General features: G+C 36.6%; 1 protein-coding gene across 1 annotated transcript; it reads left to right on the top strand.

Annotated features, from left to right (window-relative positions):
• Positions 1 to 1,198: 1,198 nt before the first annotated feature.
• LOC140144664 (lysophospholipid acyltransferase 5-like) lies at positions 1,199 to 26,698 on the top strand. Its single transcript, XM_072166472.1, has 11 exons — positions 1,199 to 1,317; positions 7,815 to 7,922; positions 14,841 to 14,947; positions 15,899 to 16,030; positions 16,717 to 16,824; positions 18,245 to 18,517; positions 19,494 to 19,660; positions 21,005 to 21,152; positions 22,516 to 22,671; positions 25,432 to 25,559; positions 26,560 to 26,698. The coding sequence occupies exons 1-11, from the start codon at positions 1,200 to 1,202 to the stop codon at positions 26,600 to 26,602; spliced, it is 1,488 nt and encodes a 495-aa protein (XP_072022573.1). The 5' UTR covers position 1,199; the 3' UTR covers positions 26,603 to 26,698.

Genomic DNA, 26,698 nt, shown 5'->3' with positions numbered 1-26,698 from the left:
TGCTACCCCACAACTCTCCGGGCCTAAAGGAAACATACACACCATCAAGCCTGCCTTCCGCAGCCCCATCTGTCCGGCGTTCCATGCGCCTCAAGACTGTAAATAGCCTACTTAGCTAAGTTGTTTCTCAGTCCTTAATATACATGTGCTCATTGTCCAGGTACCTAAGGCCTCGTATCCATAGGCTGTTCCCTTGTGGCTTGTGCCCTTGTTCCGTGTTTACTTTTTCCCATGTGACCTGCCACACAGACAACGAACCGTAGCGGCCACTAAGCAACACAAAGGTTCGTTGTCTGTGTGGCAGGTCACATGGGAAAAAGTAAACACGAAACAAGGGCACACGTCACAAGGGAACAGCCTATGGATACGAGGCCTAAAATATACACTCAAGGACTTGGGGGCATAGCGGATTGTATGTTATTGTACAGTATGTTACAGTTAGTTCATTGTTTCTTTCACCGTTATATCATTAATGGCCTTGGTCATTGTTAATGTCTATTGAATAAAGAACAAGACAAGACAAGATAAGACAAGACAAGATAACAAATACTAGGCCTATATAGTTATTTAGGGGGATTGACTGAATTTTTAAGTCGTAATTGTTTTAGGGCCTAAACTCGGCGAAACTATGACACTATCATTCCAAAAGTGTATTTTATGTTATCAATAATCATGATATTTAATGAAGCAATTAATTTATGGTGTGTGATGATCATCAACCCAGTATCCGGGCCCACTATAAAAGAACCTGTTTTTTGCGCAATCTATTTTCACCTAATCTATCTCCACTTGCATAACCTCCTTGGCTGGGAATGTGAGCCAAAAACTCACTTCGCCATCAAATCTCGGCAGCCTGTCTTCAAATCTGTTTCTCACTTCTCTTTCCATACAGGCCTGTTTGGTTACCATAGCCTTTTTAGCCTGGCTTGAGCATTTTGTTTGAGCCTGGTCCCCTCAGGACCCAAGCGTGTCTCCACACGGAGCGACCGTTTAAACAAACAAACAAACAGGCAAACAAACAAACACTGACAAACAAACAAACACTGTCTGTTTTTTGCTCACAATATCAGCTGTTGCAGTTCTTGTTGCCTCATTGAAATGACATAGGGCATCGCGTCGCCCGCTGCTGTTAAAACGAGTGTTTTACCGCCCTCTAGCAAGAAATAAAATTTTAATTTCGAGAGAGGGCAGAGTTCAAGATGGCGACCACCATGGAAAAAGACGACACAGGAATGGTCGAAGGAATCTTGCAAACAATTGCCGATTTAGCTGGGGCAAAGGAGCCAATAATACGTCTTCTATTATCCATGTTGTTTAGTAAGTACTTCTAGAACATTACCGTTTAAATTGATGTTGATGTCACTCTTGTTTATTCCCCTGAAGACAGCATTTGGGGCCTGCTCGACTCGGCCCGAGGTCTGGTACGAGGTCGAGTACGGTAAGCTTAATCAGAATCAGATACGCTGCATGCATGGCTTATGTTATTCAGCATCATCATGCATGATGATAGGGTGTAATGGGTGCAGCAAACACAAAATGTTTTAGAATCAGACACAGAAAGTGTTGTAATTTAATGCTTAAAATGAATGTTGGGTTACATAATCATGATAATTTACAATCAATGAATTAGGGGTTCATTCATATATTTTCATGACTATAGGTAACCTAGGCAAACCTTAGTTAACACATTTACTAGTCAGCGAATTCACTTTGAGACCGGGCCCCAACACAATGCATATTTACATAGAAATTTGAATTTTTTTCGAGAATAGGTGGGTGAAGGAAACCTACATAAATATGTTTTCTATACTTCACTTGACCCAAATATATGATTTTTTTTTTTTTTGTGAGACTCGCACATGGAAATTCTAGATATTTTCTAGCAGTTCCATTAAAAAAAGCTACTATCGCCATGAGACTAAGATCTAGAAACACCCCCGAAATGCTGTTTTAGGGAATTTTGCTAGCTGAATCTTTTTGATGAAAGTCAATCTTTGACAAGAAGGCTACAAGATGTAACTTTGCTACGGAAAGTGCTATGAAAAAAAGGTTTTCAGTTTTGGCTTAGTTTACTCAAGGGCTTTAATTTGATATATAAAACGATGCAATTTGATGTCAAATTTGAATTCACCTAGTATACCTAATGACTAAACGGTTGTTTATGCCCGAGGGGCCGCTTACCCCGTTCATACATACCCGGAGATTTTGTGATTCTTATTTCATCAAAATAATAACAAAAAAGTTATTAAAATACACGATTTTCCTGCATTTTCCATATCCGGCGATCTAACATCCGGGACACCGGGCATAAACGCTGTTTATGCCCGGCTCTCGACCAATCACGCGCGCTGTTACATACATGTAGGGTGTATGTATGAATCGGCGATCTTTTCTTTTAGACCACCCGAGCTATATAGGGTTAAAACTACGAATTTATCAAATTAAACTTTTGCATCAAGGTTAAACATGTTTTTAGCTATACATACCTTTTTATTTCATCAAACAAGCTTTATTTTGTTCCAAAATCCATGTTTTTATCGCTATTTCGGACATAAAGAGCTAGTTGCAAAACCGGTGATGCCATCTCCGAAACGTTCGCGTAACACAAGCGCTTGATGTATGCTCGTTTTGGCGGTAATTTACGCTAGCGTATCATGCATTTTCAAGCGCGTTTGACAGTTTTTTACTGCCTGACGCAATTCTGCATTTATTCAAGATGGCGAATTTCTCGAAAAACGTAACATATTTTGCTGGGAAAATTCTTTCATTTCATTTAATTCTTTGCCACTTTTCACTCATTTGATCATCTTTTCATGTGACGGAAGTGATGCTGATTTTATGAAGGTATGTTTTTTGCTTTTTCGATTATTTTTTAATCATTTTTTTAGACAAAAACTTCCTAGCTGAATAGCTGTTTTCACTTGTTTTCAAAAATTATTTTAACCTTGTTTTTACCCCATAATTTCCCTCATTATTCAAGCCCTGCCCTCCTTCCAATACATTAAACCTTGACTTCAAAGTGTTTGACAACTGTTTAACCTTGATGCAAAAGTAAACCTTGATGCAAAAGTAATAATTTAGTCCCTATAGCGAGGGTGGTCTAAAGGAAAAGATCACCAATGAATCATGCAATACCCACACATGACACATGACAATAGTGTACATACTACATATAAGTATGCTAGGTGAATTCAAATTTGCCATCAAACTGCATCATTTTACATATCAAATTAAAGCCCTTGAGTAAAGTAAGCCAAAACTGAAAACATTTTTATCATAGCACTTTCCGTAACAATTTCAAAGTTACATCTTGTCAAAGATTGACAAATCATCAAAAAGATTCTGCTAGCAAAATTCCCCAAAACAGCATTTAGGGGTGTTTCTAGATCTTAGTCTCATGGCGGTAGCAGCTTTTTTTAATGGAACTGCTATCAAAATCCCTCTAAAATTCCATGTGCGACTGGCTCATCAACATAAAAAATCATATATTTAGGTCAAGTGAAGTATAGAAAACATATTTATGTAGGTTTCCTTCACCGACCTGTTCTCGAAAAAAATTCAACTTTCTATGTAAATATGCATTGTGTTTGGGCCCCGGTCTAGGCGAATTTCGCTGACTAGCAAATGTGTTAACTAAGGTTTGCCTGGGATACCTACTACATACATGATGGCAATGCATATCAGTCTGGACACATCACATCATGTTTGATGTGTCCAGCTAATCGCCAAATTCGTTACTGTCTATATACTTCGAAGATGGGCTGTCACTTTCAGCTTCCCGACATAACTTACGAAACCACAAACTTGTTCGAAACTTTTGTATGAACAACCGATAGCTTGTGATACGAAAGTTAGAACGTGGAAGGATTTGCACTCATGTACATGTAACATACCTTGTTTGGTACATGTACACAGTTGGCATACAGTAGGTATGCCAGGTGAATTTAAATTTGCCAATTGCGATCAAACTGCATCATTTTATAAATTAAAGCCCTTGAGTAAAGAAAGCCAAACCTGAAAACCTTTTTGTCATAGCACTTTCCGTGGCAAAGTTACATCTTTTCAAAGATCGACTTTCATCAAAAAGATTCTGCTAGCAAAATTCCCCAAAGCAGCATTACGGGGGTGTTTCTAGATCTTAGTCTCATGATGATAGCAGCTTTTTTTAATGGAACTGCTATCAAAATCCTTCTAAAATTGCATGTGTGAGTGTCTCATCACCATAAAAAATCATATATTTGGGTCAAGTTAAGTATAGAAAACATATTTATGTAGGTTTCACTTTCCTTGACCGACCTGTTCTGGAAAAAAATTGAAATTTCTATGTAATGTATTGTGTTTGGTCCCCGGTCTTGGCAAATTTCGCTGACTAGCAAATGTGTTAACTAAGGTTTGCCTGGCATACCTACATACAGGTCCCAATATCATGCATATGAATAAAAACTTCTTCCTCAAGTTAATTATTGTCTCAAAAATATTAGGATATTATTCTTGACATATTAGTGCCACTATGTGCTATAATATATTCCTTCATCAATTCATCATGACTTTACTCATGAAAAACGTCATTTTGTGCCAATTTTTCTCGAGTGATCGCCAGACATCGCACAGTCCCCATTGTAAATAGCTGATCAACACGTGAAGTGCTGGGCTCACATGTTCAAGAACCGGAAGGGTATCACCATCAGTTTGCAATGACAAGTCAACCTTTGCAAATCGGGAGATGGATTGATTTGCCCAGCACTGGATTTTCTCAAATCTTTAATCACTGATGCAGTTGGCAGTTGTCAAAACATCTTTGATCAAGCAAGGTTGCAGAATTAAACGGACTCATAATATGGTCGGAATTTGTACTTCAGCGCCTGTGTTTCCGGTTATAAGTAAGCAAACACTTCAGCTACATGTAAGATACATAAATGTTAGCCAAGCTAAATTGAAGCCAAACTGGACAATCTAAAAAATTGTTTTGCTGCGTTTTAAAACTGAAGACGCTATGATTTTTTTTTTTTTTTTTTTAAAGTTTTTTATTTTTTCGGTTTTGTAAATTGTAGTGTCCCTGGACCTAGACCTAAATGCTAGGATCAGTCATGGTTGACCTATTTTCACATCTGACCTGGGAAGAGATTTGACCATCAACAAGGTCAAATCTCTTCCCAGGTCAGATGTGCTGAAGCAGAAGCCCAGAAACCAGGATACCAATACCAGAGTCCCTCTTGTGGTCACTTTTCATCCTAACCTCCCTCCTCTCCGCAGCATCACTAATGACAATCACCATATACTTCAAACCTCAGATCGGCTACAACGAGCAGTTCCCGATAGCCCCATCCTGGCCTACAGACGCCCTCGCAATCTTAGAGATCTTCTTGTGAGAGCTGAAGTCCCCCCTCTTTCTGATACTATTCCTTCCACACAACAGGGTACTTCCACATGTGATTCCAACAGGTGTGTTGTTTGCAAGGACCATATCCACGAAGGGGATTCTGTCACCAGTAATTCCAACAATTTCTCCCACAGGATCAGGGGCAACATCACATGCACCACTTCTAATGTAGTGTATCTCATTTCTTGCAGAGTTTGTGGTATACAGTATGTGGGAGAAACTAAGACTGCACTTAAGGTGCGGTTTTATGGACACAGGTCCACTCTCAACACCAAGAAGCTTGACACCCCTGTTGGTAATCACTTCAACCTCCCCAACCACTCCATCTCCGACATGATCCTACAGGGCATTGAGTCTTTAGGTAACCACCCCGACACCGTCCGTGCCAGCAGGGAGAAATTCTGGATGAAGCGCCTTCGTACCATCCAGCCACACGGTCTCAACATCCAAGAGGGAAACGACTAACTTGTTTTTCATCGTCATAATATCTTGCCACCCCTTATTTATATATTTTTTTATATAATAATTTTTTTTCCCTTATCTTTTAAAAAATTTCCCTCCACTTTTTTATTTTAGTTTTTATTTCCCATTTGCATCTATCATTATGTTATATGTTCATGTAGTTGTATTTTACCTTTCATTTTCATTTTTCTATTCAGCCTTTTGTCTTCATTCATATCCTTATCCCTCTTATTTCCATTCATTATATGTTCATGTAGTTATATGTTCATGTAGTTGTATTCATTTTTCTATTCAGCCTTTTGTCTTCATTCATATCCTTATCCCTCTTACTTCCATTTATGACATCCCACTTCCTGCCCCTATTGATATTTCCCAATAAACACTTAAGTCTTCTATTGTCTTGCTAATTTCCCTTTCCTTTATGTCCATGTCACTATATATATGCTTGTTTGTGTGTTGTCTTGTCACTTTGCCTTTGATAAAGATCCTGCTAGGATCGAAAGCTCAGGCCCCTAAAACTTTGAAATTATAAATAGCTACATAAATTAGGTAATCACCATTAATTGTAGAACTCACGTGTAATATGTTAGCAAGAAAGTTTATTGTAGTGAAAAGCCGATTTCATGGATGAACAAAATTTCTCTTTAACCCAGTATTTGTGGAAGAAGGGCCCAACTCCACGGAGTTGGGCCTTTCTTCCATGAAAACCATGATTAAGTGTACGTGGAAGACTATTTAGAGAGTGGATTTTGCCTCATCTTTCACACACAAGGAAGAACAGTCTGCTGGCAATAAAATGCTGGGTCTAACTTAGACTATGCCATAGTCGATTTTTGATAAATGAAAATACGTTATTAATCATGATGAACGCATTCAGTTGAACTCGAATTTATACTGATATTTATTACATCAAAATACTAGTATAAAATGGTTATGAAAAAGTTTATATAATTATATTTGTGACAGTAAAAGTAAAGTATACGTGAGGCTTATATTATTGAATGCAACATATCATAATGGCATAACTGTAATGGCACTCCAATACTGAACAATTCTAATTTTAGAATCTGCCAGTTTATTACGATTTAAAATCGACTATGGACTTTCACTTTTAAGCAGAACTTTACCCCGGACTCACACACTGTCAATCATACTTGTTTATCAATAAAATCTAACCACAAGACTAAGCATGGTGGTACAATACGCGCTAGATGCATACGCTCATCCATCAGCACAAAAGCGCCGCTTTCCCTAGATAGTTGTGTACCATGTATAGTTATAATGGTACCAGTACGCGTCGGGAGGATTTAAACAATAACGAGATCTGGGCGACCAATCACAAGCCAGATTCATTTTTAAAGATGCATTACATCATCACCAATTTCAGTTAGGCCAGAAATTGGCCTAACTCTCAAGGCAAAGTCAGTAGTCCACTTGGGAAGCTAACATACAGAGGGAGTACGGTGACTGAAAAGATGATCAGTTGTGAAAATCTATCAATTGTGCACAAATTATTTAAATCGGAGTTTTAAGCTTAAATGCAATATCCAAAGTATGCACATTCATGACAATGGGCAAGTGGACGACGAAGTAGTCTAGGTCTAACTCAATTTTGTAAAAAATTGGAGTTGGGCCCTTCTTCCACTCAGGTATTCAATTAGAATTTTACCTAAAGTATAATTTTGACAAAATTTAGGGAGTGGAGAGGAGCTGTCACATAATACGCAGCTTTTTGTGTTGTGGTAAGTCCCTGAAAATCATGCTTTGGGACCTTGAAAGCCCTTGAAAAGTCCTTGAATTTTAAAGGCTTCAAGGTGTGGGAACCCTGGGTACAGAATTTTTAGTGAAATCTTCCAAAGGAATTGTGTGGATTTTTAATGGGATCACCCCATTGCATTGTAACACCAAAGAGTTTCAAATTTCAGATATCAAAGAAATTCTTAAAGTTGAATTTGCTATTTGTCGTTATCAGGTTACGTACTGGCAGCAATCTTGCGTAGTGTCTTACACGGCTTCCCGGCAACACTCAAACATATCTACTTCATTGTTACTGGATTGGCTTTGGCATACTTTAATTATGGTAAGTGCTATCGTATATTTATATATTATGTCATGCATTCAGGCCGTCGTGACAGTCATTGTGTCCGAAAACCCGGGGCAAGTGAATTACCTTTAAGCGCTCCACAGACTCCGAGTATTTGTACGTACAATATTGTATGCAACATATCTACGTTATTTTATCTATTGCCATTCTATTTCCAGTAATGTTTAAGTTCTAACGAATGTTTGATGACGAAAAATCGATAATATGTTACATGTAATATCTAGTAGAAATATATTATCGATTTTACGTCATCAAACATTCATTAGAACTTAAACATTACTGGAAATAGAATGGCAATAGATTAAACAACGTAGATATGTTGCATACAATATTGTACGTGCAATAAAAAGTCTGAATACTGCTTTAGTATGTCGCAGTAAAAGTCATAATCATCTTTTATAGTTCTGTGGTATTAAAACATTTTATTCACTTTCTGCTAATCCCCGGTCCAATTTAATAAGCAGTGTGTTAAAATTGAAAATTCAAGTTTGTCGAGCGTGATCAGTGTTCTAAATAACCACTTGTGTCCGCTTGTCCAAAAATCACTCAAATCAAGTATGATGAGCCATATGCACTTGTCCGATAGACTTGAAAAAAACCCATAATATTTTACCTACAAAATCCTGAATAAATGAATAAGTAAATAAAATTGGACATAAAATTTTGACCTGTCATGCCTAAAATGTGTTTGTATCAAAAGAAAGATCTGGCGACTGCCGATCACCTCTAGAACACCATAGTATGCTGTGATGTCCACTTTTTAGTGTTTGAATTAGCACATATGATCACATGCACGTATGCATGCAAATATTGGTTTGTGCCTGTATAACTGGCCATCTGTACAAAGTGTACATACACGCAGTGCATGGACATTTTCTGGTATTCACAAAATTACTTTACTGGAAATACTGGAGAGGGCACGGACAAAATACTCAAAATAGTTAGTAATCACCAATCATCATACTTGTACCATGTGTAGGCCATGGACAATATTTTGCAGTTAGTTCAACCCATTCCCCAGCTTAACATTACTGCCTACGTGTGCATGTAACATTATTTCCCTGGTGCATGTAGAGATTCTGACACTATAAACCATGTCATGATTTTGTGTGCCAATACATTTGGTGGAATATCCTTTGTTCTGTCTTTGTTAATATTATGTAGGGTGATTAAAATGAACTTGATACATGACAGAAATGGTGACACTTTTCAATTAAGTGGGATGCAGTCGATAATCCACTTGATGACCATTCATATATGTTCAAGTGATTTATTGATTTGCAGTTTTTGTGGCAAAATTGGGTGAGAAAGCACGATTTGATGTCTCATTTTTAATTTGATAAACTTTAATAACAATAGTTAATTCACTATTGTGTTAAAGCATTTAAAATTGTTGCTGAAAAAAAGTGAAATGGTGACACTATAGTGTGAACTACATGCACAGGTGCATGCAAGGTGTTTTTCCTAATTCGAACACTGTCACTTGTGTCAGCAGTAGTTCTGAATATTTTATGTTAACCTTTTCGCTGAGTTTTAACCGATGGGATCAGTCATTGAGATTGGCATGATCAGAACATTTGGTAAATTTGAAGCTAACAAATTAAAATTGATCATAAAAAGTAATGAGTCAATTCTGACTCTGTACAAGGATATGACTCACTGCACTGCTCATACATTGTAATTAGTGTCATTTCCTTGATTAATTAATACTTCATTAGGGCTATTTCATTATAAATGACACGTTCACAAAAATGGCTTTTATCATATCTGGTTGATATAATTAGGGTGATAATGCAGTGTTATTAACTTAATTCTAAGTATGCCACAAACTACAAGCTACATGAGCATTTTTACAGAATTCTGTCTATTTTTGTATAAAAAATTGCCAAAAGGTACATATTTAACCCAATTTTGGAGTCCCATTTCATTTTGCCCATGTATTCTGAATAAATTCTTTGAAAAATTAGGTACATTCTATGGCAATGTGCTTGTTGCAATGAAAATATGATATGTGTGGAACATCATGCAAGTTGAATGGTGAAAATTGGTGCAAAAATGTTAAAATTCGAGATTCTTGCAAAATTGGCATTTTCGCGTTAAATAAAAAAATGAGTGTCCTCTCCAATTCATGCCTCCATTTTTGTTAACATTAAAGAGGAAATATAAACCCTTACCCTACCTGTATAATCTGTGTTATATTACCAATTGATGGGACAGGGCACTGATTGAGGAATTCATTTATTTTACATACAGTAGACCACTTGTTCTTGATACCACAGTTCGCGTTAAAATTTGTCCTCTCCAGAACTGAAGTTAATTACTAATTGTTGAAATAAGAAGGATTATATCATAGAATGTGAAATTTGTAGAGGAAGAGTGGTCTTCCTTCTACCAAGGTGGCACATGATTTGGTATTTGTTGCATTTTTGCAAGCCTGTATCCACGATTCTGTTTGCAATTTAACAAATGTCCTCTCCAGCACAATTATGTCATTTCCATGAATTGGTAAACAAACTAAAAAATAAAAATTTCAAAGAGCCAAACCCACAAGAAATTTTTTGCATTTTATTGCAAATTATGCTTACAAACCACTTTAGTGTTCAAATTATTGTCCAGTTGTTGAGAACACATATGATATTATTCTGCATTGAACTTCGGTTAGCTAAAAATTGCAATATTCCTAATTTAACCAGAATATTAACCCTGTTTGTAGTGGATTTTAAATGCTGGGGATCTTTTATGCAATAATATTGATGCAATAATATTGATGCAGCTATTTCTAAAGTTAAAGTATGCTTTATTATGTGTTAAAAAATGTGTCCTATCCAGAACAAATGACACAGGAGTGGTCTTTTATTTTAGGTTTTCCATGACTAGTACAACAGATTGACGCAGAATACTCACTTATGCATCAGTGTAGCTATTGGGCAGGACAAAATGACTATTTCATGAATTTTTCATGTGAAGATAAAGTTTATCCTTAAAATATGTAGTAATTTTGCACCATTTATCTGGATTTTATCAATTTACTAATTGTTTTATATTGAAACTGGCATATTTAAGACACTGAAGTGTAAAGGAACATACAACAATTATTACAGACTAAATATGAATAAGTATGAACCCAATGTTGGTTACATATACTCTTTCAAAGTTGTGTATTAAATTGTTTAAAAAAATGTCCCCTCCAGACGGCAGCTATGTTTTACACAGCAAAAATTCAATTTAATTTTTTAATGGTTCCTGAGGGTTTGACGCTCTAATATTTTGAGAATTATTGACACACCATCTGAACTTTGAAATGATAATGAATTTGCATGAAATAAATGAGTTTGAATTTTGACCCCTTTTGGGACTCAATGTTGTCATTTATAATGAAATAGCCCATTAATTATATTTGGACATTTCAAACTTTCACCTGTACTAATAATTTTAGTTCACTAGTTCACTTTTTGCATAAAATTATAAACAATACTTCCAAAATATTCTGTTTGACTTTCATAAACATAGATACAAAGTTTTAATGATTTAAGTGCCCCTTGAAATTATTACAGCTACCACAGATTCCAGGAAAGTTATATTTTAGCTGATTGCTTTGGGGATAATTAAACTGTTATTCTGTTTACCAAATGAGACATAGCTCCATCCAAAGCCATTAGGTTATAAGGCGTTAAAAGTCAGATTTTAATATTTGGGAAATTTTGGGAAATTACAGGCAAAAATACTATATGTATTCAAAGTAATCATTTATAGAAATAATATGGGTCCCATAATTGACCCTTGGGGTACACCACAACTTATAAAGTTTAGACTTACGGTAGGAGCATCAGATTATAGGCCCATGCAGGAAAATTATAGCCATTATATCAAATCAGAATTATGTATCCATATCAAATAACCAATTTAAGATAAGTCTTTACTCCACTTATTTTTGTTGTTTCATGAAAATTTAAACATTTCTTATGGTTTTCTTTATTTTTTGAAAATTCCCTAATTTTTTCTACAAATAATTATTGCTAGCCTAGATGGAATATGATATGGTTTTCATAGTTTGTGGGGTGGTTAACAAGCCTAATACCTAAATTCTCTCGCCAGATTTTTTTGATAAAGTGTTTATTTTTTGAGAAAAATAATTTTTTCTATTTTTAAATTAGGGAAATCTAGAAACACCCATAACTTAAAATAGAAACACTTTATTTAAAAAAAAACCTTGTTTGTTAAAATTGGCCCTATGGTTAGCTCAGACAATAATTATGAAATTGGGTCATTCAGTGTTTCTAGATCATATCAAGAAAATTTGAGCAAGTACTAACATCACCTTCAAATATCCCCTTCACTAATATTATTTGGTAACATTTTTGTAATAAAAAGATCTAAAAAGCAGTTCTATTTAGGGGATAGAAAGGAGAAAAAATAATATTTAAACATAGTATCTATTTTCAAACTCTTACCAATTTAAGTGAACGAGGCTTGGTGTCAAAACCACTTTATGTACAAAGTCAATGGGGATTCCTAATGATAAAAAATGGCATAACTCAAAAACGCTTAGCTGATGATTTTTATATTTCTGTGAAATATGTTATGAAACAATTCACTCTTATGCTGGTCAATTATTTGATGCTGTTGGTGACCTTGTTGAAAACCTTGCAACATACTGATGTATTTTATCATATGTTATAAAATAATAGGGGCCCAAGAATTGACCCTTGGGGTACACCACAACTTATATTTAAAGGTGAACCTCATTGAAAATAAAGTTATATATCAATGGAAAGCTTATGATGCCAGGAAGCAGAAAAGAATATTTTTTATTTGCCTAACGCACCAGGGTAGACATAATCTCCATGCAAAGATTGGATATTGGCACCCCCCCTAAATTACAAAACGAAATCGTTCAAATTGGGCGCTTTTCGATGATGACGTCAGCAGGGACACACAGTTACTTCGGGTTTGATTGTAAACACAATGTCCATGCATTACTGTGGCATGCATCGGGCCAATGCACGAACTCAGTCATTGTCAACTTACTTTACATGAAAAATATCTTCAATAAAATAAGAATAACATGAAGGAGACATCATGATCAAATCAAGAATGAAGTTCCTGAATAAAGTGTGGATTAAAAAATGGGAAAAGTGCTGGCCGGGGTGATTTGGGATAGGCCAAGCCATCCACGATATGCAGGGAATATTACAGTAAAGCACGAAGAGCGAAGATTCGCCGAAGAACCGGAATGAAAACAGATTGCAAAAAATAACTGCTAGTATAACAGTTCAGATCGTCACACCAAGTTGAGATGAACTTACCACAATGAGAAAATGAAGGAATAGAATAAGGTACATGTACGGGATTTTTTAACTGTTTCTTAACTTTACAACCGGTCATGTATGATAGGCGAACTCGTAGATACATACGGGGCGGGGTGAACTCAGTGACTGACTATGACTGAGTCTCAGTCGCCGAGTGTTCCGTATCCGCGACTGTACGTACTGTACTTGCAGACAAAATGACCGATTTGATATTCACATTCTGATATTTCCAACTTATTGCTACTTCATCAGAATTTATTCCTGTAAATGTTCCAAATATAAGGGAACGATTGATCAAATCTGCTGAAACACGGCGCAAACTTGTGCTACCGGAGAGACGAAGCGAGTCGCTGTGTTTGCCCACCTTGATCGGTGCTTGCTGCCTGTAATTTCTTCAGCATAAAAGCAGCAATTTACGATCGTGTTCGGTAATCCATAAAACATGAATGTTTCACTTTTTTTTTACACTGATTGTAGTAGCATTAAAAGAATCGTGACACAAGTGACAATATTTTAATTTTATTCAGAATTCCATCAAATAACGGTCTACTAAGCCTAATTGTATTTATTTTATAATAAAGTATCTGTTTCTTTCAATCGTGATTGTGTGGAAAGAATGTACCGGGAGAATGTATTACCATAATGCGCTAAATATGAAAACCTTTATGGGCTGGATTTGATGAAATCTCGGGTTTTTTTATTAATTTTTGATTACTACAAGACGATTTTTTTAAAAATCAGATATTTTAAAATGAATCAAGAATAGGGAATGTCACAAACAAGTTATTTAATTTGTTATTCAATTTGTTATTCGATCATGTTTATTCAGTCCATGACATGAACGGTATACGGTAGCAGCAATCATTTGCGCATGGAATTGATCCCACCCAGCGCGAAATTCAAACTCAATTACCCAGTTATACCCAGCCAGCCTGACTGATTTTGTAAAAAAATTTACGGAACATTTTCGTGTTGACAATAATTCTATTATTTCTAATATATATAGAAGGAATCAGCAACTTGAAGATTCTTCTCATTTCAAGCTTTATTGTGAAAATCAGACTTGCCGGGCAGCTTGCAAAGTACAGGAAGCAAGTCTTGTTTACATGTTTCCGAGTAGGATCACGTGACTGCGAACCCAGAGCTTACGTCACGAGCATTCTCAAGGTCAAAGACGATTGATTTGGGTGCTTTTTGGGCGCCTTGAAAAGACCAAAAATTCATTCATTTTTTAATTTTTCAGCTTTATTGGCCATCAAAAAAATCGGAAAAAATTATTTTTAATATCCTGATATCATAAGCTTTCCATTGATATATAACTTTATTTTCAATGAGGTTCACCTTTAAAAACTTAGACTTGGATATTTTTATGGGTTTTTTTTTTTCACTCTCTTGCTGCAATACTGGTCAATTATGTAATGCTGTTGGTCATTGGAGAAATATCTACCTGCATCCTACTGTCACTTGTTGGAAACCATGCAACTTACAATATTTATTTTCAATGTAAATAATAGGGGGTCCAAGAATCGAACCTCGGGGTACACCACAACTTGAAAAGCTTATAATATGAAGATTTTATTTACAGGTTATGGCACAATTCACTCTCTGGGTGCAATACTGGTCAATTATGTGATGCTGTTGGTCATTGGAGGAACGCCTATCTCCGCCCTACTGTCACTTGTTGGAAACCTTGTAAGTACTTGTTATTTGTGGACGGTTAAGTTGGTGCTAAACTAAAGATGTAGTTTCAGGGTTTATTTGGCAAAAACACAAGGATGATGCTTTTTTAAAGTTGCGCTGGGATACTTTTAATGATACTGATAACTGATGTCATCTGACTCAATCTTGAAAATTTAACCTTTCCAATCCAATAAATCAGTACTGTATAAAGTGGAATATTTAAGCAGTATTTGTTGGTTTCAAAAGATTCTAAACGTTAAATCCTATGGGTCAAAAATAATTTTGCCGGCTTTATTAAACCTGGGGGATTGTTTTAAGGGGGTACTACACCCCTGCCCAATTTTGTGTCTATTTTTGCATTTTTCTAAAATATTATAGAGCATTGGTGACAAGTAAGATATGTATATATTATAGGGGCAAGGACTACAACTGCTACACTGGAAATTTTATTTCTGCACAGACAATAGTTTTGGAGTTACAGTCAAAAATGAGGGAAAACCAATATTTGATCAATAAATCAATAACTGCTTGCCTTTAGTTGCTGAATTTTCAGTGCAGTAGTTGTAGCCCTTGCCCCTATAATATACATATCTTACTTGTCACTAATGCGCTATAATTTTTGAGAAAAACACAAAAATAAGCAAAAAATTGGCTAGGGGTGTAGTACCCCCTTAAACAATTAATTTCAATTAAGCACTAAAAAATAAAGTTTTTTTGTTTTATGTATCAAATATTGACTGACTGTGGCACATGCAGGTTGAGCATAATAAGTTGCAAAGAATTCCACTATTTTAATAGTACCGGTACCGGTAGATTTGAGAAAAGATGATTTTGACCCATCTTGACCTATGACGTCCACTCCAATGTCATAAATTTATTGAATGGAAATTATGTTAAGGTATAAAAGTTTGAGTACTGATTTTGACCATCCTGCGTAATTAACATTTTATTCCGTGAAAATAGGGTTATCTAGTTGGTGCATATTATTACATGTCTACGGACGATTACGATGTGAACTGGACCACTCCACACTGCGTGCTGACTCTTAGATTGATTGGCTTGGCATGGGATCTCTATGATGGAAACAAACCAGAGGTGAGTTGTCCCCATGCGCACATTCCAGTTGAAATTCATACACTGCCTATGGAAGATGACCTTAATCTCACGCACAGGATGTGTGAATTTGAAATGGGTTACCTGAATGGGTGACTCCTTTTGAAATCTACACCCCCTGTGTGGGAGATTAAGGTCATGTCTTTCATAGGGGGGTGTATGGATTTCAACTGTAATACATGTAGCACATTGTACATCAGAGTTGCCACTTTTCAGGAAATTTCCTGATTTCAGGAAATTTTAAAGAAAATTTATAAATTTCATGGAATTTTTGCTCTAAAGGGAAAAGTGCATTTTCAAGATTTGTCCATGCTTTTCAGGAAATTTTAACAACACCAAGTGACATCTCTGGTACATACACTCTAGGGGTTGTGGCTTCGCCACTTCAGAGGGCTACTTCCAGCGGGTACTGGTCACGGCACTGGGTCCAGGGCGAGCAGATGATGCCACACTTATATATCATGCAGCAGTTAGGCAAACAATTTTGTGTTTTTATATCAAGATATGTTCCTTGAAATAGAAAATTTATCCATGTTGTCTGTTTTGAGAGTAGCATCTGTCTGCTTTGGAGTAACCTCTTTTAATATTTTTAATTTATGCATGTTGTCTGTTTTGACTTCCTTGGAGTAACCTCTTATATTATCATCATATTTTTAATTATGTTCTAGTCAAGACAAAGCAAGGAGCAGAAATCAATATGCATCAGGACGCCTCCGTCACCGCTGGAAATTCTGGGCTATTGTTATTACTTTGGTGGCTTCTTTGTCGGACCTCAGGTAAGGTCGACATCATATTCCCATGAGAACTACCTGCCGATTGGCCAATATGAATATTGTGTGAAATTTTGAACCAGTCAAGGAGGGTATTACCATAACCACTCAGGTATAAGCCCACCTCCCTAGATGGCAAATTTCACTTCAAATATGGGGGTGGGCTTATAACCGGGGAGGGGCTAGTACTTGAATTTAAAAATAAGAACATGTCATCCCCATTTGTATAAAATGCCTAATGTACCAATATTTTCTATCATCTATGTCAATTTTTTTAAATTATAAGTATGGAATGTTAATTATCAACTGATATTTTTTGTATTTGTTCTTAAATGTGAGAGAAAAGCATTGATTTGATTTAAGAACTTAGCCAGAATTACAACTGGGCTTATACCCAAGTGCACCCTTGTTCCCAGAATGTTTTGAAAACTAGGGGGTGGGCTTATAGCCGAAGGTGGGCTTATACCCGAGTGGTTATGGTAGTAAGATAATCTGCAAATGCAAGTTTGACCATAAATAATTTAAAGCCTAGTCATAATTGGTGATTGAGATGAGCATTTTAAGTTATCAACCAATCAGAAATGCTGTTATGACCAGTAGTGTCCAGATCTGATCCACCAGGCCAAAGGTGATATTTGTGAAATGGAGATACAGGCAAAAATAGGGAGCCAAAACCAGTGTTCAAAATAAGGCAGGCCCTCTGGCTGAAAGCCTGTTTACTCACAAGGGCTGCTGGTACACTACCCCACAGGCCCACACCTCCCTTTGCTTCTTAACCCCATGAGAACTACCTGCTGATTGGCCAAAAAGAAGTTTTCATTATCAATTGGCCCAATCAGCAACATTATTATAATAATTTCACCATGCAAAAAATTTGGGGTGAATTACTTGCAAAGCTCCATTCTGATTGGTGATTAAAGTGAAGATATCATGTAATTGACCAATCAGAGGCAGTGGTAGATCGGCAGGTAGTGCTCAGGGGGTTAAAAACACACACCCAAGACATTTTACAATTGACCTTTTCAAGCCAGGAACAGCTCCTCGAGTTTCGTACAGGTTACAACAAGACAATTGGCAGTAATTCCTGGTCCATGAGAATTTCAAGCTAACTCAAAGTTTCCATCAGAGCGTACTAAACCATCCGCAACCTCTCGCATAATAGTCAAACACCTTATCGATTCAGCTAATGATATCAAGGCAGGGGTTATTTGTTTGCGTTTACTTTGCAGTAAATGTAATGTGATGACCGATTGAATGCATGACCTTAATCTCCCACACATCGGTTATGAATTTCAAATGGAGGCAGGCACCCATTTAGGTAACCCCCTTTTAAATTCACACTCCCCATGCGGGAGATTAAGGTCATGTCTTCCATAGGGGGTGTATGGATTTCAACTGGAATAGTCCATTGCTTTTCTCTTTACAGTTCCCAATAAGAAGATACTATGATTTTGTCAACGATCGTCTACTGGACAACAGCGAAGGAAAACCATCCGACTCGGTCCGACCAGCTCTGATACGCCTCGGTCACGCATCCCTGTACATTAGCTTGTCCGTCTTCATTGCACCGTACTACACCAACGAATACCTTCTGTCGGATGAATTTCTGAACGAGACATCATTTTGGTACAAACTGTTTGTGGTGGCTATATGGGGTGAATTCAAACTGTGGCATTACTGTTCTGCATGGCTTATATCTGTAAGTAAACATTATAACTGTAATTTAAACAGACCAACCTCTTCATCTAATGCCACAATTTCTCTGTGATACAGAAAAACGGAAAAATTCACAGAATTCGGGGTTTGCTCACAGAAATTTTAAAATGCCACAAACTAGTGAGAAACTGTGTAAAATGTCAAACTTTTGTGTTGATTTGCAAAATAAAACAAAGAAAGGTGATTATTTAGCAGTAATCTACCATTGATGATGCTCAATTTTAATGGCGATGTTGAGGGGAGACTACAGTAAAAAGGTACATGTAAGACAAAGTACACTTTTAAAACATGTTTGTTTTCACTTTTTAGTGGAAAATCACAGAAATGTAACACAGATTTTTAATTTTGTAACACGGAGAAATCATGGTGTTATACCATGATGATACCAAACACTGGCTGGATAAGTGAAAAATCAGTATAAGTGAATTCGTTTAATTCTGCATTGAATGTCCATCCTTCTGAAATGTTCAGAGCATGAAGGAAATGAAGGTGTTAAAATAACTTTTCCTGTGAAGATCACACAGCGGGATAACAGAGAGATCAGTGGCGGCGCCATAATTTTTTTCAGGGGGGGCATGGGGGTGGGGGCAAAGTGGTACTCAAATTACATTTTGACAAGGGTGTGCTGCTGGAACTCTGAAACCCATACCTATATTTCGGGATTTTTTACGTAAAAAACACGGCTGATTTGACAGTTGTTTACCATTTTATTTTTTTAATCAAGACTCATGTTTTTCTCAAATTGGGACCCACGTTTGATTTTTTTACCTAATATTAAATAAATGGCTGGTTTGACCGTTTTTGATTGGGACTCATATTTAGGGATTTTCTTTGCAAAAAATGCAAAAAATAAAACGACCCATTAGAGTGGCACATCCCTGTATACCTTACATGTGAGTACCCCCGGTCTAATTAATGTTCATGAGATGCATGTATGTTATTTGTGTTTTCTTCATCAGGAGGGAGTCTGCATCCTTAGTGGTATCACATATGAGGGACGAGATGCGACGGGGGCACCAAACTGGAAAGGATGCAACAATGTGAGGATATCCCAGCTAGAATCGGCAGTCACTCTACGACAGGTCATAGCCGCATTCAATATTAATACCAATGTATGGGTTGCAAGGTGAGACAAAACATCAATTGATTTGTATGTTAGAAAACAGAACATAAACAGCAATAAATTGTATGGGTGGCACAACAGGACATAACATACTGTTTCACATATTGTATTATGTGACTGGTCATATCAAAAGTGGGGACTTTGTGGCAAACTGTTTTTCAAGAAATGAAGATATGGATGCAATCATGCATAAAAAATGTAAAAAGACTATTTTCACGTATAATGATTTTGGAAAGATCTTCCACAGGGGGAGTATGTTTTTCAAATGTAATCATTTTGAAACCCATACTCCCCCTGTATTATGGCTCTACCTATATCTTCCACAACTGGAGTAAGTATTTCAAATGGAAGTTACCAATTGTGTATTCTATGCAAAATTGATATTCCCTCTGTGGCAGACTTTAGCTAAATCTTCCACAGGGGTAGTGTGGTTTTTAAATGGAATAACCCATTTTTTTTTTAATTGCAAAGCGCACCCTTTTGATGCAAGTGGTCACATGTAATATGGGAGCCACAATTTTCCCTTGATGCTTTTTATTTAAAATAAATCAAATTTATTTTATGAAATGTAATAATGTAAATAGGTATTTGTAGCCTTATTTGTTTTACACACATGGACCACCTTATAGCATCACACATCATTACGTGCGGTCACAATGGTTTATTACGTTAAAAAAAGAGGCCCTTTTAAAAGAGTTGTACGATTCCATAAGATAGGATAAGACATAACATTGGTACTTGTTTGGGTTGCAACATAATATCGGTGCTGTTAAGTAATTTACTACATCAAACGGACCGTGTATATAGCATGTATTCTCAATAGAGGTTGTGCATATGACGTATCATACTGTAAATATGGCGAACTTCTCAAATGCATTCAACAAAAGCATGCTTGCAATCTACCGCGACAGTCGTCTCACACACATATGATCAAATAGGTTGATGACAACATTTGATTAAATGGACTGCACTGCGCCATGATTACGGTGAAGGACACCGGTTCAAATCCTTTGTTTGGAGCCAATCGATAAAAGCATGCAGGGCCTCTATAGTTTCGGCTATTCCAATTGAAATCATTACACCCTGTATGGCTTTAAGCTGATTCAGGCATACCCTGGTTAAAGATAATAAATTGTAATCGAAGACATGACCTTAATCTTCCACACATGGGGTTACCTGATTGGGTAACTCCATTTGAAATCTACACTCCCTGTGTGGAAGATTAAGGTCATGTCTTCCATACAGGGTGTATGGATTTCAACTGGAATAGCCCATTTTTTTTCAGTGTAGTATGAGGTCAAAATTGTCAACAATGTCATATCACCAATTGTTTTTTTTATATTTCAGATATGTCTACAAACGTCTGAAATTTCTGGGCAATAAAGTGATATCGCAGGCGGTGACACTACTATTCCTGGCAGTATGGCATGGCTATTATATAGGATATTATATATGCTTCTTTTTTGAACTCATTATTGTACAATTTGAGTTACAGGTATGTTATCATAGTATACAGACTGCAAAAGAATTGAGGTTAAAGTTACTTTTAACCCTGTATATCCTAAACAAAAACAGATACCGATTGTTTGTAACAAACGCCCTGGGGGCGTTGCATTTTTTTCAAAAGGGGGGTGTTTATTGAAGGTGAATTGTCAGTGAAAAAAACTTTAAAATCAGGTTATATTTCCCGATGGTGCTCCTGTAGAAATGAGGGATTTACGGCTATACTGTTGGCGACGCCCATGGAAAATATCATTTTCGTGGTAAATGCATCAAAATTACACCCGTAAGTACATCATTAAGCAAGAATCTAGTGAAATTCTACCATAATTAGGCAATGGAATGGATGGAAGTGTAAGTGATCGTCTCTGACAAGACTGACTGACAGATGCCAGTTTTAAGCTTACTCACACGATATAGCATGGAATTTTTGTCAATTTTTCACAGAAAAATTGGAGGGGGGCGTTTATTAGAGGGGGAGCGTTTATTACAAACAATACGGTATGTCGTTAAATGAACCAAGCTGCATCTTGTAGCTTGAATTTATGATCTCATTCGTTGAAATCAATAAGACAGTAAAGACGGGATGATCCGAAATCCCAAGGAAGCTGCAAATTCAAAACTTGCAGTTTACTCCATTGGATGCCCTATATTGATTTGTACACAAATCGTCGCAAACAAGAGAATTAGCGCTCTGCTTTCCATTAATTTGAATACTAAAATGTTTTGTTCTTTGGGAGTGAAATTGTACAAAATAATGCACTTGTACTGAGATGGTGATGCGTCGAAAGCACTCCCCTCTGCTGGGCTTGTGCATTAGGCACATCAACATCTCAATACGCGAGAAATTCTGGATCAACAAGCTTCATTCCCTTGAACCTGAAGGCCTTAATCTTATTGAATAGGTTTTTTCGCCCCCCACTTTTTCACACGCGCGTTTTTAAGATGCGCCTTCACGCTGCGACGTTTTTTAGTCACAATTTTTTCATGCTTGTTTTTTTTACGCGTTACGCATTAATTTTCTTCCTTGTTTTTAGATTGTTTTCTTGTGTCATTTTATAATAAAGCCTGAAGAAGGTACAAATGTACGCTTGTTACCGAAATTTTGCTGCTAATGTACAACTGTTTCCCGTCTCCATTCATTTTATTTTATGTTATATACTTCACGGGAATGCATCTTTAGAGATCTAGTTTAAGTATGTGTGTTTCGTCAACTTTCTGTCTACAAACACCTCAATACGTGTGCATTATTTTGTACAATTTCACTCCCACCAAGTGATATGCATTTATTCACTTATAATTAGAATCATTGACCACATGGAAATTATTTTTTTTATTTTTTATTCTACTTGTTTCAGTGGGAGAGTGTGATGGCAAAAACGGGTCTCTCAAAATACTACCATCATCCAGTACTTGCGGTGCCGTTATGGATATTCAAACGCTTTTATACAATGCTCTTTATGGGTTATCCACTAGTGTCCTTCGTTTTCCTACAATGGTATAGAATAGTTCAGGTAAGAAATGTCGTTGGGCAGGAAAAACCTCCTATGTGTCATTGGCCCCTGAACATGTTACAAACAAAAACTGTCATGTAACTGGTTTGCAGCTTTGTTTTGAACATGTTCAGAGGCCACAAACACATAGGAGGTTTTTCCTGCCCAACGACGACGAGGAGTTGAGTTGCCAATGTTTGCCTATGGAAAAAATACCTATACTGTGTTTCATCTGAAGTTGAGAGTAATGCTATGTTGGATTTTTTTTGTAGTGGTTGTGTCACCAGTATCCAGACAGTGACATCATACTTGTGAACACTAGTCTTGATATAGACCCTATACAATAAATCAACTGGAGCAGTATAACACACAGCGTCATCATCCCTATATCTTCGTGTCAAAAATTGCCGTGATAGTACGGCGAATCATCTCGTTTTTCAATAGCTACGCACGGCGATTTTGTTCGAGATAGGCCAAGCGACTCAGGCTAAGCATAGTACGACTATCATATGAGATACCACCAAGTTCTATTCTACACATTATTACGATTTGCGCATGCTCTAGTATCCCATATGTGTACATCCACATCAAAACGATGCACTAGTCGGCTGCTACATGTGTCACATTTCACATAATAATAAGGAATAAATACCAGGCCCATCTCAATTGGAGGTCACTTCCAATAATCATCAAGTCACATGGTTAAAGAATGTTCTCTGTATTCCTAAACCATGTGACTTGGGGATGATTTGAAGTGACCCCCACTTGAGATAAGTCTGGTATTTATTCCCAGTTATTATGTGAAATGAGACAGCCGACAAGTGCATCGTTTTGATATGGATGTACACATATGGTGTTGCTATTACAAGGAAATTCTATTTGTTTTCAGGTAAAACCCAGGTTTTGTTTTTAATACACTAACTTGAAATTAAATACACTAATTAGCGACCATTGCTGTTTGCTCTGGATACATTTTTACTGTATTTTTGGCATAATGATTTTTAAATCGTAAGTTAAAATTGTGATATATTTACTTTTGATAATTACAATTATATAAAGTAACACATTTAAGATCCAGGTGCTTGTACTTGTATAATAGAATATTCGATCACATGTGTATATCACAATGCATATGTAAACTTTCTTTATCTATGCAAAAATAGAATATTGATTTCACCAACGGAGTATGGAGCTGTATGAAAAAAATATTTATAATATAGGGTGTTGACACTGTGTAACATTAACAATTGAAATGACAGCCAGGTTGTAGGACAGTTCTAAGATAGCAATAAGATGATAAGATGGACAGGTCTCTAGATCAATTCCACAACCATTAATACCTATCACCTGTTTTATTGTAATATCATGCGAATTGACCTGTGGTACCTCACAGAGGGCAGAATTTTATTTAAAATGAGGATGACTCTGTCATGAGTGATGTTGTTTTGCATACCTCCTGTTAATACAGGGTGAGTCAAAAAAACTGCAATAGAGCAAAGAATCGATATTTATGTAAGAACCAAATCGAACTTTCCCAATATTGAAAGATTCTATAAATGCTACACTCAATGGCCACCGTCTGTGAAAATATAAAGTGAATCGCAATTACCGTTTAATTTTGATGAGTCCTTTTGTTGCGATACCCAATTTCGTTATTTGTCCACGAGGTACCATGTATTTTGAATGAGAGCACACAGTGCGCGGTAAAGGCACCATATCTGAAACTGACTTTAACCTAAATAAGGTTGATTTTTGCGTTATTTTAATTTTTTTTTTTTTTCTGTTCAAACAAACTTTCTAACATTACTTTAAGTCCTTCATACCTCACTCGACTCCAACTCCAGTTTTTTAATCCCAAAATGTCCAACTTACTGGATATTTTGTAATTCACTCCATTTCAATTTGCGCGCATTTCATTTTGACATTTGAAAAACCCGCCTGGAAATTTGTATGTTTTTCATAGAGAATAAACATCTTTAAAGTAAAGGTAAAATGAAAATAAAAACAAATAATGTTTCTTCTCCTTAAACAAGACCAAGGGCAATAACACTTTGGGTGCTCCATTTTATTTTAATGACAATGAGGTTAAGAAAATGGCAGTGGGCTGACATTCAAATTTTAGATGTCTCTTGGACAAACATCAAAATTGGGTAGCGCTATAAAATGTGTTATAAAAACAAAACGGTAAATGCTAATTCCTTAATTTTTACACACAAGGTAAATGATGGATATACTATATATAAAATGTTTTCAAACCTAAAAAGTTCAACTCGGTTCTTAGGTAAAAATGGATTCTTTACTCTATTGCACTTTTTTTGACTCACCCTGTACGTTGTTTTACTTAGGCTGTGGCAACATCATTTTTCTGATATTAGTTATTCATGAGCTCCGCCAATTATTTATTGTCAAGTGATGTCATTTTCGAGTCTATAGCTATACACATATCACAACTCATGTTACGCAGGTTGCTCTCCTCAGTGGCGGTGCTACTAAGGGGGACCCCAAATATTTTTCCCCCCACTTTTAAGGCAAAACTCCCCAAAATGTTTAAATTTCTAATTTTTGAGGCAATTTTGTGCAAAATGTTTGCCCCCCTAAAATTCACTTTGCGCCCCCCCCCATGCCCCTCCCCCCAATTCCTGGTGTTGCCACTGCCTCTCCTGTGGCAGTGTCATGTGTAATTACACAGATACGTGTCTGCTTCTTGTATTGTGCTGATATAGGAATTTTAAGGGCCTGCTCAATGTCTAAATTATTTTTGTTTTAATGTTTTTCTTTCAGATTTATAGTTCAGTGTATTTCTGTGGGCATGTACTGTTTCTTCTTATATGGCCGCTACTCTACCATTTTGTACTTAGACCAAGCCTAAGAAAAAGCAGCAAGACAACGGACCCTGCCAATAGTACTAAGTAAGTAGAGGGCAACAAGCTTCTTATGATGGTTTTTTTTTAAAATTCCTTTCAACAATCTGATAAGCTTTTGCACAATTTCGGAAATCTTGAACTGCATATACTCTTAATTTTTTCCTTGGATGATAAACATTGAGGACTCACTACATGCCGGTGAACATGGCACTTTGTAAGAAACACTTCCTGCATGTGTTTTTCATATTTTTGGGTCTTGATGTCTTCTTAACACTTGCAAAAGACAAGGAAAGTGTTGATTAGCTAGCTAGAAACTGTGAGAGTGAAAACAGGAATGTAAAGTCATGGGGAATCCCTTTCAGGTGTTGTTCATCACACGCATTGTCTATGGAGGAGGTTAGGTTGTCATCTCTCAAAAAGACCCGGACGTTGATGTGCAGAGATTTGCGAAATTGCAAAAGGGCTTATTGGGAGGACATATGAGCACTGAGCAGGCCTGAAATAATACAGGGATGGTTTGCCCGTGGACTTTCTTAAATAGCCCCTGCAAAGTGAGCAACACTCAATGGACAGAGGGTGTTTTTTTTGAAGAAAAGTTTTAAAATAGCCCCATAAAATATAAATTCTTTGAGCCCTGTATGTGTGAGAAACAATAACCACAATATATACTGTTGATCAAAAGCATCTCATTTGGAAAAAACATGTGTTTTTTAATTAATTTTAATTAATTTTGGACAGCTGCATTGAAAGTGAGTTGGTGTCAGCAAAGTGGGTGGTGTTAGCAGTATGATAATCTAAATTAAAAAATTCATGGTACAGGGATTGAGTTAAGGCGTGTGAGTGTGATCGCACACCTGTCTGAGTGCGATTTATAGCAAACCTCAATTCCTAAACTTCTTAACAAGTGCAATTTAGTAGCACACCTGACAGCCCGCCATAAAATTTCCAGAAGCGCAATTTGTAGCACGCCTTTTATTTTCGAAACTCAATCCCTGAAGTTTCCACCTTCTCTATAATCTCTATAATCTTTTTACTCTTATTACAGAGATGGTAATGCCCCTGTGGAGGAAAAGAAGAAGGAATTGTAATGCAAGTTTGGTACAAAGATTATCTTGGATTAATAATTCGTCGTCTGCTTCACATACTGTCGTATCTCAAAAGGCTGCCTTGTGTGATTTTTTTTC

The sequence above is a fragment of the Amphiura filiformis genome, unplaced genomic scaffold (genome assembly GCF_039555335.1).
Source record: "Amphiura filiformis unplaced genomic scaffold, Afil_fr2py scaffold_71, whole genome shotgun sequence".
Lineage (NCBI taxonomy): Eukaryota > Metazoa > Echinodermata > Ophiuroidea > Amphilepidida > Amphiuridae > Amphiura > Amphiura filiformis.
The sequence above is the reverse complement of the archived record's forward strand: the minus strand, read 5'-3'. Positions and strand labels throughout refer to the sequence as shown.

What these genes read in the sequence shown, in the direction of transcription:
- LOC140144664 (XM_072166472.1), top strand. Translation starts at nt 1,200, where the DNA reads ATGGCGACCACCATGGAAAAAGACGACACAGGAATGGTCGAAGGAATC. An exon ending in TGTCACTTGTTGGAAACCTT is followed by an intron (nt 14,948 to 15,898) that starts GTAAGTACTTGT and finishes CCGTGAAAATAG; the next exon opens with GGTTATCTAGTTGGTGCATA. An exon ending in GTTCTGCATGGCTTATATCT is followed by an intron (nt 18,518 to 19,493) that starts GTAAGTAAACAT and finishes TTTCTTCATCAG; the next exon opens with GAGGGAGTCTGCATCCTTAG.